This window comes from Anabrus simplex, chromosome 6, assembly GCF_040414725.1.
Source record: "Anabrus simplex isolate iqAnaSimp1 chromosome 6, ASM4041472v1, whole genome shotgun sequence".
Taxonomy (NCBI): Eukaryota; Metazoa; Arthropoda; class Insecta; order Orthoptera; family Tettigoniidae; genus Anabrus; species Anabrus simplex.
In genome coordinates this window covers 340,906-353,125 of record NC_090270.1, presented here as the reverse complement: position 1 = coordinate 353,125, position 12,220 = coordinate 340,906, and the positions used below count along the sequence as shown (strand labels likewise).

At 45.2% G+C, this 12,220-nt stretch overlaps 1 protein-coding gene across 1 annotated transcript in view; it reads left to right on the top strand.

Moving 5' to 3' along the window:
- Positions 1 to 12,220, top strand: part of LOC136875414 (uncharacterized) — a 169,429-nt gene that overhangs the window by 23,963 nt on the left and 133,246 nt on the right. Inside the window, exon 3 of the mRNA XM_068228056.1 lies at positions 133 to 164. Within this exon, the coding sequence (XP_068084157.1) occupies positions 133 to 164 (32 nt within the window). The remainder of the gene's footprint in view (positions 1 to 132; positions 165 to 12,220) is intronic.

The window sequence follows — 12,220 nt, the reverse complement described above, 5'->3', positions numbered from 1 at the left end:
CATCGCAAACAGGTTCTGTTGTCTCCTCAATGTGGTTGTGTGCTGGCTTGGCTACTTGTGTCTCTTCCTCTTCTGTGGTAATTTCTGCCTGTTGTGCGGACGGTGTGTTTACATGTGAGTCTGGTGTATCAGCTGATCGTGTGTCCACCTCTGGAAAATCTGGGGTGAGTTTTGTTGATGTAAGAGGTATACGTTGCGTGGGTAACTTCCCCAAGGCTGAAGTCAAGGTCGCCCAGGTTGGCTTGTCGGGAGTAGCAGGTGTTTGTACTGGAAAACGTCGCTTTGGGCACTCACTACGGTAATGGCCTATCTTACTGAAGCTGGCACAGGTTGGTGGTTGGTTATCATAACTTACTAAAGCCTTATTTCCTGCTATGTCTACGTAGGAAGGGGTGTGTTTGTTAAGCATGATGCCTACTGCACGTATACCATTGTGCACCTTATATCGAAAATTGGAACCCCACGTTTCATCACTTACTGAAAGTACAGTCCCATACTGACGCAAAACGTCTGAAATGTGTCCATGAGATATTTCGGTGGGGAGATTAAAAACTCTCACAAGTTTAATCCCTAGGCCGGCCGAATCAACAGTTATTTTACTACGATAGCCATTGCTATGAACAAAATATTGCTCACCTGCATAGTGCTTGAGAAAATGATCAACTGTCTCTTGCCTTCTGCACTTAATGAAGACTTGTCGGGAAATTCCGTTGAGCTGTAATGTTTTGATGTCGGCTTCATCAAGTTTCAAATTTTCAAAAATCCACTCGTGGATTTCGTAGGGGCTGGTCTTGGAATATCTCGTTCTGTGAATGTGATGACGATTGTATTTTTCCTTTCAACTATCATCGTTCCGTAATGTCTTTAGTTACCTAAGCGTATAATATGCAAAACACTTAAACCAAACGGGCTTTTCCCCACTTCACTGTACGGCTCCACACTTGTACACACTAGCTCGAGATATGTGTTGCTCGTGCTAAGGCTAAAGCGGAACTGACAATTGCACATACACACACACACACACACACACACACACACACACACACTTTCTCGATCGCTACAAATCGACATCAATGAATATATATAGATCGGCATACGAAAGTATATGCATGTATACAATATTGTAGACCTTCATTTACCGATTAACTGCTGCTAAACAGTACGTCATACCGACAAAGGATTGTAACATAAGGCGCAGTATTTACCGGCCTAAATGGCCGGTTCTATGATATCTCATCTATTCTTGTGTTAGACTGAGTTAGAAACGTTGAACAGGGTAAAGTTGCATTACTTTTCGAATAATTATGTGACAGCTACATTTGGCTCACATATGGCTACTGGGTGGGCCAATTTTCTAGAAGAGTCTGATGATTCTATATTTCTTATAAGTGATTGAAAGTATGAATTATGCATGTGAAAAGCCCAAATTTACTTGACATCTATTAATAGAGAAAAATCAAACGTAAAAGGGATACAGATGCGACAAAAAGTCATAAGACCAAGGTTGTAGATCATTCCAAATTGAACGGAGATTGTGCAATCCGTTATGTGATAGGACTCCCCGAAGGTCTGCACGATCATTAAAATTGCCTCCATATTTCGATATTCTTCGGGGATAAAAAGTGAAAAGTTTAAAGATCTTAGAAGTTTTCCGTCCGTTACAGGCTAAAACGTATAATTTTGTCACATTTCAATTTTCTTTTTCGTCTGGCAGATTATGCCGCAATCTGGATTTTGGGCGAGGAGGGTAAAATTAGGACTTTTAGGAAACTAAACGAAAAAAATATGCAGATATCATTATTACCCCTTAAACGGGTAGCTGTGCGAAAATTTCGCCAAAATAGTCACTGTAGAGGCACACAGTCGTTACAGTTTTATTTATATAGATAAGGAATCTGCTCCACGTAAAACACCTTTTGGGCTATGTCCCTGGACTTAACCTGCAAAACTGACCATTCATGATATCTCCCTTATTAACCCTCCTGACAAAAAAATGTACATGACAAAAGTTTTAGAGATGGAATTCCATCACGTTTGGTCGATTTCCAGTCAGGTTGGTCTTGTACTGTATATATTGTGGAAGAGTAAAATCACCATTTCGGTTCCCTATAAACCTCTCAAATGTTATTGACCTTTAAAACCTACCTTTGGACAGGTGGATGCTAAATAAAAAGTTTGGTTCGAATATCTTCAGTAGTTTTCAAGTTGTAAGAAATACGCTTTACACGCACCCGCTCTTGAGTTAAGTCCGATGGGACGTGTTCCGAAAAACGGTCCGTTTATGATATCTCCCTTAGTAATCCTCGTATCGAAATGATGCACATGAGAGAAAAGGTTTAGAAATTAATTTCCAGTAAGGCAGGTAGATTTACATTAAGTTTGGTTGTGTATATTTTGTGGGAGTGCAAGATCACAGTTTCGGTTTCTTATAAACCCCCAGTCAGTTCAGGGATTTAGAAAAAATATTTGCCCTAAAACTTACCCAAAGACAGGTGGATTCTAAATATGAAGTTTGGTGGTAATATATCCAGTATATTCTAGCACTCGCGTACATACGGAGTAATTGAGGAAGAAAATAATACAGTTAAGAAAGTTGAAATTAATAGAAAATGGATTATAACTTAGGACAGCCGGATAACGACAAATATGTAAATGCCAGGTGAATGTATTGGAAAATAAAATGCCTCACAATAAATTATGCTGGTGTGAGTTATGGGTATAATAAAGCGGTAACAGAGGAGAAATTTAGGAGCAGTGATTCTAAGGTAAACAGATAGGAAGATGACTAATGGTGTTATTACTTAATCTATTCGAGGGCGGTTATAACCTCCAACGATATTCCGCCAATATCCCACAGATAGGCCGCTTGACGCCTCTCTTGCCTTCTACCCAAGGAACAACCACGAATTTAAAAGCATGATGAGGAAAATGGCAATACGTTACTTCCCTGCTGGAAAGCAGTCAGAGACGATGCCATGGTAACCTGTAGGTTCGTTGTCGGTCTGTCGGTCACTCAATGCAGAGCATGATACCCGCAGAAAATAGTAAATTTCTCAGTCATGTGAAGAGTAAGGTAAATTATGAACATAACAAAAGTTGTTTATAATGAAGAGGCGTTTCACGTACGGTCCACGGAGTATACAGAAAATCAATAGTATAAGAGAAAATGGAGGAAAATCGTTCTGGTTTTTCTATAAACCCCCCGTCTATTCAAAGATTTTAAAATAATATGCATATCGAAACCTTCCCCGGGATGAGTGTACTCTAAATATGAAGTTTGGTTGAAATCTATCTAGCCGTTTCGACGTGATGGTGGAACAGACAAACAGACACGAAAAGTAAAAACCACCGATTCGGTCTTGAGTTGACCTAAAACGGATAAATATCTGAAAAATTGGCAAAAGAAAAGAAATTACAGACAGCGGATCCCCTACAACTTTATCTATATAGATATTTGTTACATCCTGATGTAATTCATCAACTTTACCTGAAAAAAATATACTTAATATCTTTTGAGGTAACTGCTTAGGAAATACTATTTTGTCATTCAGTAAGCCTACTTGAAACTCTGGAAAAGGAAATTAAATAGTGAATGGTTTCTTCCAGATGTAAAGAATTACATTTTGTAGAGTGGAAGTATAGTTTTCCAGAAAATAATTTATAATCACTATTTTTCTTCCAAATAGCTTGTTTCCAAAGAAATATACCATTGTTGTTGGATCATGTTACACAAGTCTTGGTGAGTGATTGAGTCAATAGTAGCACCTGAAGAGTGATTTCTATCCTCCGTGGCTCAAGCGGCAGTGTGCCAGCCTCTCACCGCTGGGCTCCGTGTTTCAAATCCCAGTCACTCCATGGGAGATTTGTACTGGACAAAAAGGAGGCAGGGGAGATTTTTCTCCAGGTACTCCGGTTTCCCCTGTCATATTTTATTCCAGAAACACTCTCCAGTATCATTTCATCTATCAATTATTAATCATTGCCCCAGAAGAGTGCGACAGGCTTCGGCAGCCAACACAGTTCCTATTCTCTCCATTCCTGACCCAGTTGAAAGACTGGAAACAGGCTGTGGATATTCATACTGGGGAGTGATTTCCAGTATTTTTTCTGAGTAATTCAGTGCTTGGATATACTGATCAGCTGTTCAGGTTGCCATATAATGCGTAGCTATGGCAGTAGAGCACTAGCTTTCTGAGCTCAAGTTAGCATGTTTGATCCTAGCCCAGTCCAGTGGTACGGTACTTGAAATTAATGGTGCTTTTTGAGGATCCAACTTAACAGATAGACCATAGTCAAGGTATTTGTCGAAATATCTGAAGCTCACTTAAAATTATCAAGTTCAAACTTTATTCATAGAAGTGTGCATGGAAATCACATTTTTATGTTGATATAGTCACTTTTAAAACACAACAATAAACATTAGATCAGGCGCCTGGTGGCCATGATCGTTAAGGCGTTAAGTGTTAAAGTATTTTGTATATTTCGTAGGCAACGCTTACACCTAGACGCCTGTTTAAAGCTGCGTTTACACTAAGCGCAATTTGCTCGCGAAATAATTTCGCGACGGAATTACACCTAGTGTAGACGCTCCCTCACCCCTGAGTAATTGCGGAGTGAGGGCCCTCGCTGCGAGCCGGAGGTCAGTCGCTTTTCGTCCGCGCATCAAAGGGTTTCGCTCATCGAATTTCTCTCAGTGTAAACGTGTTCCACGTAGTTGCGCGAGGTATGAATCAAGAACAGTGCTTGCAGCTCATCGAACTCTACAAAAATAGAGATTTTATTTGGAATCCGAAAAACAAAAACTATTTCAATCGCAATAAAAGAGAAGATGTGTGGAAGGAAATTAGTTCTCAACTAAACTTTACTATCTCTACAGTGAAAGCGAAGATGAAAGCGCTACTGGGATCATAACGAAGTGAAAGATCGTAAGAAAATAAGAGCAGAGTCACTGGATCAGGTAAGCTATTACTATTGGTTTATAATGCAAAATTGTGTCATTTCATTACTTTTTTGAACCTACCGGTACCTATTTTGAAGCATTCTTGGGTCATTGTGAAGAACTTTCACTAGTGGGCAGACAACACGACATTCAGAAGGTACAAGCCCTGAACATTTGGATTCGTCATATTTGGATGGGCTTGTGACTAATTTTAGTTGGTTTGTGATTTACTTTTTCTTCCATTTTTTTACTTTTATTTTACATTTTCACCCATTTTTTGTATTGATCCACAACAATTAACAAATATATCAAACGTTATTTTTTAAATGGGTGCGGTTTGGTTACGAAATGTATTTCTAAATTGAAATAATATTGTGTGATTTTTAATTATTAGCATTCCCGTTTGTTCAGTTGACTTTTTTTGCATACATATATAACACCGAGTCGATTTAATGTTTTAAATGTGATTAACTATTATCTTTACCTTCACATAATCCTGAAGTGTTTCAATCAACGCATCACAAACTTCTCGGACAATTTTGATATTGTGCACTTCGATACCGGTATTTTAAATAAATACTGCAAACTTGTGCACGAATCACCAGTTGCTAAAACCGCAGTGTGACAGCCAACCTTTCTCTCACTGTTACTGCTTCTCTGAATGTTGTGTCTTGTTTTTCAACGTTTTGACTGATCAGTGAAACGAGTTGTTAAAAATCTTGGGTACTCGTGCGGACGAAGTTCTTAATTAAAATTAAAATTCAGGAAACTCAATCGTCAAAAATTACCAGTGTTTCGCCCAGAGTGCGGCATGGGCTCATCAGTTGGATACCGCACCTTTTCCTTTTCTTGTACCATTTCTCTCATAAGGCTGTTTCCACATTGGCTTCTTCCAAGGAATAATTGTTCGCTCCACCATCGTCGAGGGCGCCGAGTTTTCTTCTTCCCATTCTTGATCAAGAATGACACTGGTATGATAGAAAAAGCAGCTGCAGCGGCTGGAGGGCCAAACAAGTTTCCATGTTGGCTGCAAAACAAGAACAGAAGCTTTCAGGCTTTTTTTATCGGGGGGGGGGGGGCGAAGCCCGCTCCCCCCGCGTGACCATCGACTCAATCCACATGGCCTCCGACATGCTATTATTTCTAAGAAGAAGAAAGAGACAGCAGGGAGGAGTGGGAAGTGATACAAGGAGTATCTGCCTGTTTCCATGTCAGACGCGCTACCAGGCGATATTGTGTTAGGTATATGGTATTGAAGTATGGTATTGAAGGGTCAGGGAAAAACCACATAGGCAGAAAGAAGAAAGAGCCTACATGTAAAACCTGACTTCTTTTGATAGCACATACAAGGATGTGGGCTGGAGAAAGACCAGAGGTTGTGTTAGTTAGGAACAGGTAACATGCACAAAACATAAACCAATTCCTTGCCATTCCATCGCCTGGGGATCAGTCCGTCTGGGCACTGCTGTGACTAGCGCGGTCCTTGCCGGCTGCGGAGCCATGTGTCGAGTACCACTAGGGCCTATCGCACGACTCCACCTCCTTGGGGTACCTCGTACCAAGTCTCCGATCCCGGAGAATGAGGCCAAGCTCTCCGAGGCGGGGGCCTCCTGGAAGGGGGTGGGTCATGGCGCCGGGCCTCATTCCTCTCTGCCCGGTAGACAGGGCAACTGCGATGGGAGGCCGGGTGGCCCCCCGAGCAGTTGGCGCACACCGGCGCCTCCCTAAGTGCTGCGCAGGCCGTGTAGTGGTGATCACCACCACAGCGGTTGCACCTCACCTCGAACCCACAGCTGACCTGACGGTGGCCCCACCTCAGACAGCGGAAACACTGCAAGAGCTGCTGAGGGGGACGTTTTACTCTCACCTGACTACCGCTTCCCGCTGAGGTCCTCTCCTGATTGGCTCCTCGGTTGACTGCTGTCCTGGGGGCAGTCTTGGATTGCGGCTGGGCGGCCCTCTCCTGGTGGGCCGGCGTCGCCTTCTGCTTCCTGGTGCGGCGTCTTCTTCTTCTTCTTCTGCTTCTTCCCTGGGGGTGCTTCTCGGCTGGGGAAGAGAGCTCGTCCTGATGGCCCTCCTCCTGTCCTGGTGACCCCGGGGTGGCTGGTGGTACCGCTGCGTTGCCATCTGCTTCTTCTCCATGGCTGGCGGCGGCGGCGTCGGTCAGTGCTAACGCTCGACTGCGTTCCCTGTCCTATCTCGAACGACATGTTGGCTGGCAGGGCCTGGACGGCGGCCTCGGCACGCCAAGGGGCGTCCTTATCCACTGCCGTGCTGGCATCCACCATCACGGTCGCTCTCCTGGTTTGCGCCCGGGTTACAGGCCCCTCCTGGTAGGCCTGCGTCTGCGACCACTTCGCCTTGGTAGGTGGGCGACGGTCCTGGTTGGCGGCCTTGTTGGTCTGCGTGTACTTCGTAAAGTACAGCTTTCCAACTGGAGTCGCGCCGCCGTCGTCCTCGGTCCTTGGCTCCGTCTGCGCGGCTGCCTCCTGGTAGCCCGAGACGTCCAGGTGCTCCCTGAGTCCTGGTAGCCGGTCAACCTGGAACTGCTGGGACGCGCGCTCCTCGTAGACCTTGAAGCTGGCTGCGTCGTTAGGGCGAATGATGATCGCCCAGGTAGCAACCATAATGCCGATGATCGGCAGGAGTGGCTCTCCGATGAACTCCGCAGTCGCATTCAGGTTGTCGAATACGTGGAGCGTCCCCTGGTGGTCGCCTTCCCCCAGCCGGTTGAACACCACCAGTCCCAGGCGTTCATAGCTGGGGGCATCCGTCGCGTCGAGCGCGTCTAGTAGCTTCTCGACAGCTCCCTCGCAGTCGTAGTCGACCAGTCTCACGGGTAGGGTCGTCTTCTCCATCCTGGTCTTCCTGTAAGACATACTGAAACAGAAGAAAGAGCGAGCACTGAAAAGTGCTACAGCTCAGACAATGCTCCTTCGAAAATGTACTAATAAGTACAAGTGCCTGGCTGATACTTGAAAAGTACAGAGAGAGAGAGAGAGCGGAGCGACAGGCACGTATGTCCTTTCACTACGACAGTCAGCTCGTCCTTTAAGCCTTCAGTACTTTTTTTTTTACGGGGAGCCCCCGTAGCCCGCTCTCCCGCCGTGACCATCGACTCAATCTACATGGCCTCCGACATGCTATTAGTTTCTAAGTAGAAAAGAGATAGCTGGGTAGAGTGGGAAGTGATACAAGGAGTATCTGCCTGTTTCCATGTCAGACACGCTACCAGGCGAGATTGTGTTAGGTATATGGTGTTGAAGTATGGTATTGAAGGGTCAGGGAAAAACCACATAGGCAGAAAGAAGAAAGAGCCTACATGTAAAACCTGACATCTTTTGATAGCACATGCAAGGATGTGGGCTGGATAAAGACCAGAGGTTGTGTTAGTTAGGAATATGTGTCATGCAATCATAACCATTTACCTAAGTTTTGTCAATTATTATGGGGGATAGTCCTACTTGTCACTGCCTGGTGCGGCTCGGGTCCGCTGGCATCTGGGCTTTGGGCCACAGGTTAGTCCCTTGATCCAGCAGCCAGCAGTCCCTGGTGCCAAGTCTCCTTTTAAGGAGAAGGGGAGTAGTGCCAAGCCTTACTTGTTGTAAGGGGCATCTTCTTTCTCGCCTGATGACGTCCCTTCTTTGCGGTGTTGGTGCCACACACTTGTCTCTGTAAATATATACACATATATACACACATCCTATTATATATACATTATTACTTTTCTTCTGTAGAGTGCGGGCCGCTTCTCCGCTCTCCTGTCCTGTAGAACAAGTACAAGTACAACAAGTAGATTAATAGTTAATGGTATTAGCAGGGGTGGGTTTTTCGTCCACTCCTTTGTCGCTGGTGGGGGCGGGGTTGGATTGGATCGTCTCTTTCTTGGCTGCGTTGCCTTCGTCGTGTTGTATTTCTTCTCTCAATCCTCCCTCGCTTGGCTAAATCTGTAACATAGTAATAACATAATCTAGGACAAGGATGTAGGTAGTAAACAAGCATGCACATATATACAGGTGTTGTGGTTTGTGTGCATAGTGTTAAGTGGTGCGGTGTAGTGAGTTGGTGTCAGCTTAAGAGCGAGGGCGGTTTTTGGCCCCCGGCCTCCTGGCCCTGTGCCTGAACAGAATGTGTTTCGGTGTGGGGTATTTGGTGTATAGGTCGACGTCATAGCGTCCTATTCCACTGACTAGTGGGTTGACCTTACTAACCCATGACTTCTTGTACATTCGGAGTGTTTGCTTTCGTATGTGTTGCCTTATCGAGCTGACTTTCGCAATTGCGCGTAGGTGGCGTATTGATGTGTCATACGGGAGTCTAGCCACTGCTCGAATGCATTTGTTTTGTATTAGTTCCAGCTTATCCAGGTTCGTCATAGCAGTGTTGCCCCAGGCGGGAGCTGCGTACGTTATTATCGGCCTAATTAGGGCCTTGTACATGTTTATTGCTACTCGCTTGTTAATACTGGATCTTTTATTCAGTATCGGATAGAGCTGTGACAGTCGTGCGTTTATTTCCCGCTGGATGTCTTTAATGTGATATAGCATGGTTAGTTTTCTATCTAGGACTACTCCTAGATATTTGAACTTGTCGTGCCATGCTATATCTCGATTAAATAGTTTGAGCAGTTTTATATTGGCTGGCCTATGTGTGAGTCTGTTCTTCCTAGTAAACATCACAGCTTGGCATTTGTCAATGTTGACCTTGATACGCCATTTGGTTAGCCAGGGCTCGAGAGTTCGCAGTGCTACTTGTAGTCTCTTTCGGGTGCATGCTAGCTGAGGGTGTTGTACTGTGATAGCAGTGTCATCCGCGTAGAGGTGTGTGGTAGTGAGTTCCGCTGTCGGCATGTCATTCGTAAATAGGATGAACAGGATTGGGCGTATTAGTGACCCCTGGGCTACGCCCGCCCTGATCGGTCGCGTGCTTGACAGTGTGTTATGAACATCTACTTGGAACTCTCGGCCTTCCAGGTATGATTTAATTAATCTTATGTACCCTGGGTGGAATTCGAGGTCTATTAATTTCGCTAATAGGCCTTCGTGCCAGACCTTATCGAATGCCTTCTGGATATCAAGGAATACCGTGCCTGTATTCCTCCGCTTGTTTAGTCCGATGGTCGCTTGTTCTAAGACCCGGGTAAGCAGTTGCGGGGCGGAGTGGCCGTTTCTAAAACCGAATTGTTCGTTTCGAATGATTCCTCTTTCCTTGATATGTGGTATGAGCCTTTTCAGCAGTATTTTCTCGAATACTTTGCTGAGGGCGTCCAGGAGACTGATGGGCCTGTAGTTACTAGGGTTAGATTTGTCCTTGCCTGGTTTGCCAAATACAAGGATTCTCGCCTTTTTCCACTGTTCCGGATAACTGCAATTGTAACATTGCATTGTATATTTTAGTGAGTAGTGCGAGGGCTTTCGGGGTTAGCTTTTTGAGTATTATGTTCTGAATCTCATCTGGGCCGGGTGCCTTCTTCGGGTTAAGGTGATCTATTATCCACTTAATTTCGTGGATATTAGTCTTCTTAACCTCGGGCTTAGGTGCGTTTGCTAGGAATTCCGCTACCTTGGCCTCTGTTTGCGTAATGAAGGCGGGGTCCGACGGTTCGTCGTTGGGCTTAAAGGCCTCTTCGAGTGAGTCGGCTATCACCTCTGCTTTATCTTGATTTTCATATACTGGTCCGTTAGGTCCCTTAATTGTTGGGATCACGTGTGGTTCTCGCGTGAAATATCTCGCTAAGTTCCACACCGGTCTGGTATTTGTGTCAAACGTACTCAGTTTGTTATTCCAGATCCGAGACCTATACTCCATTATTTCGGTTTCGATTTCGACCCTGAGTTCGTTTTTACGTATCCGGTCTTCATCGCGGTGGTGTCGGGCCCAGTTGCGCTTGTGTCTGTTGCGCTGGCGTATTAGATCTTTAATGTGGGCCGGTATTTCAATGTTAGTGTTTTGTCTAGGTTTGTGTACCGGGATGCTCGCAGTTGTGGCTGCCTGGATCGCATTTACGAGTGATTTTAGGGATTCATCCGTTTGGCCTGGGTTTACTATTTGTATGTCCTCAGTCCCCTGTAGGAGTGAATCGAGTTTTCTTTCAAATTTACCCCATTTGGCTGCTTTATAGTTGATTCGGCGCTTGGGGTTATTCTCATATTCCTCCGGGTTCGCTTCCAGTGTAAATATTACTGGTTGATGCCTCGACCCTAGGTCGTTAATGACCTTTATGGTGTGTCTTTGAGGAATATTTCGCAGTAGGGCTATGTCCAATATATCGTAGACCTGTTCGTTTGGTGCTAGGAACGTGGGTTCACTGGGGGCTGTTACCACATAGTCCTGGGATAGCATGTGGTTGTACAACCTTGTGCCGTCTGCGTTAGGTTTCAGGCACCCCCAGCTGGCGTGTTTTGAATTTAGGTCGCCTCCTAGGATCGTGTTTCGATTTTGCCTTAATACCGATTCTATGTCTTGTGTGTTAAGATGTTTAGGTCTGGAGTATGCCGATATGACATTGACGAGTGTTCCTCGCAATGGCATGGCAATTCCGCACGCTTCCAGCTCGACCAGTTCTTGTAAGTCTATTTCCATATGTTTAATGTCCTTCATTACCAGAACTGCCACTCCTCCGACTCTATTAGCCTTGTCGCTTCGGTGTATTTTATAGCCTCTTATGGTGAACTTCTTCCCCGGTAGGAGGAAGGTTTCTGTTAGGAGAGGTTCGCGGCTAGGAAGGCTTCGAGCTCATATTTTCTGGATCTGACGCCCTGGCAGTTCCATATTAGAACTCGAAGCTCCTGCGTGTTATTGTTATTATTATTGTGATCATCGTCGTGTTGTTCAGGCATCTTGGGATAGGAGGTCAGCGATCGAATTAACCAGATCCCTTAGCCAGGAAAATGGGAGCATGTTGGCCATCATAACCCCAGTGGTTATGGCTGCCGTGAGGTTCAGGTTCAGAAAGAAGGTTTTCAGGATTTCTTCTATCCTTTCCCTGAACGCCTTTACTGCCTTGTTTCCCTATGGCTCTTGAACCTGTGTTAGTGTTACTGGTGCAGGTAGTGAGATGGGTGTGACTGTTGTTGTGCGGGGTTTGGGCGTTGGGTGGGTGGGTCGAATGCTGTTTTATTAACGGCAGGTTCCTTACGGGGGGTGGAGCTGGCCTGGGGCGGGCCCTGGGGCTGCTCCGGGGGAACGTGCGTGGGCTTAACCTGCCTTAGGTTGGTTCTTGGGGATAGGGCCTTTTTTCTGTTTTTATTTTCGGAGGTCTTACTTTGAACGGAGGTGGCG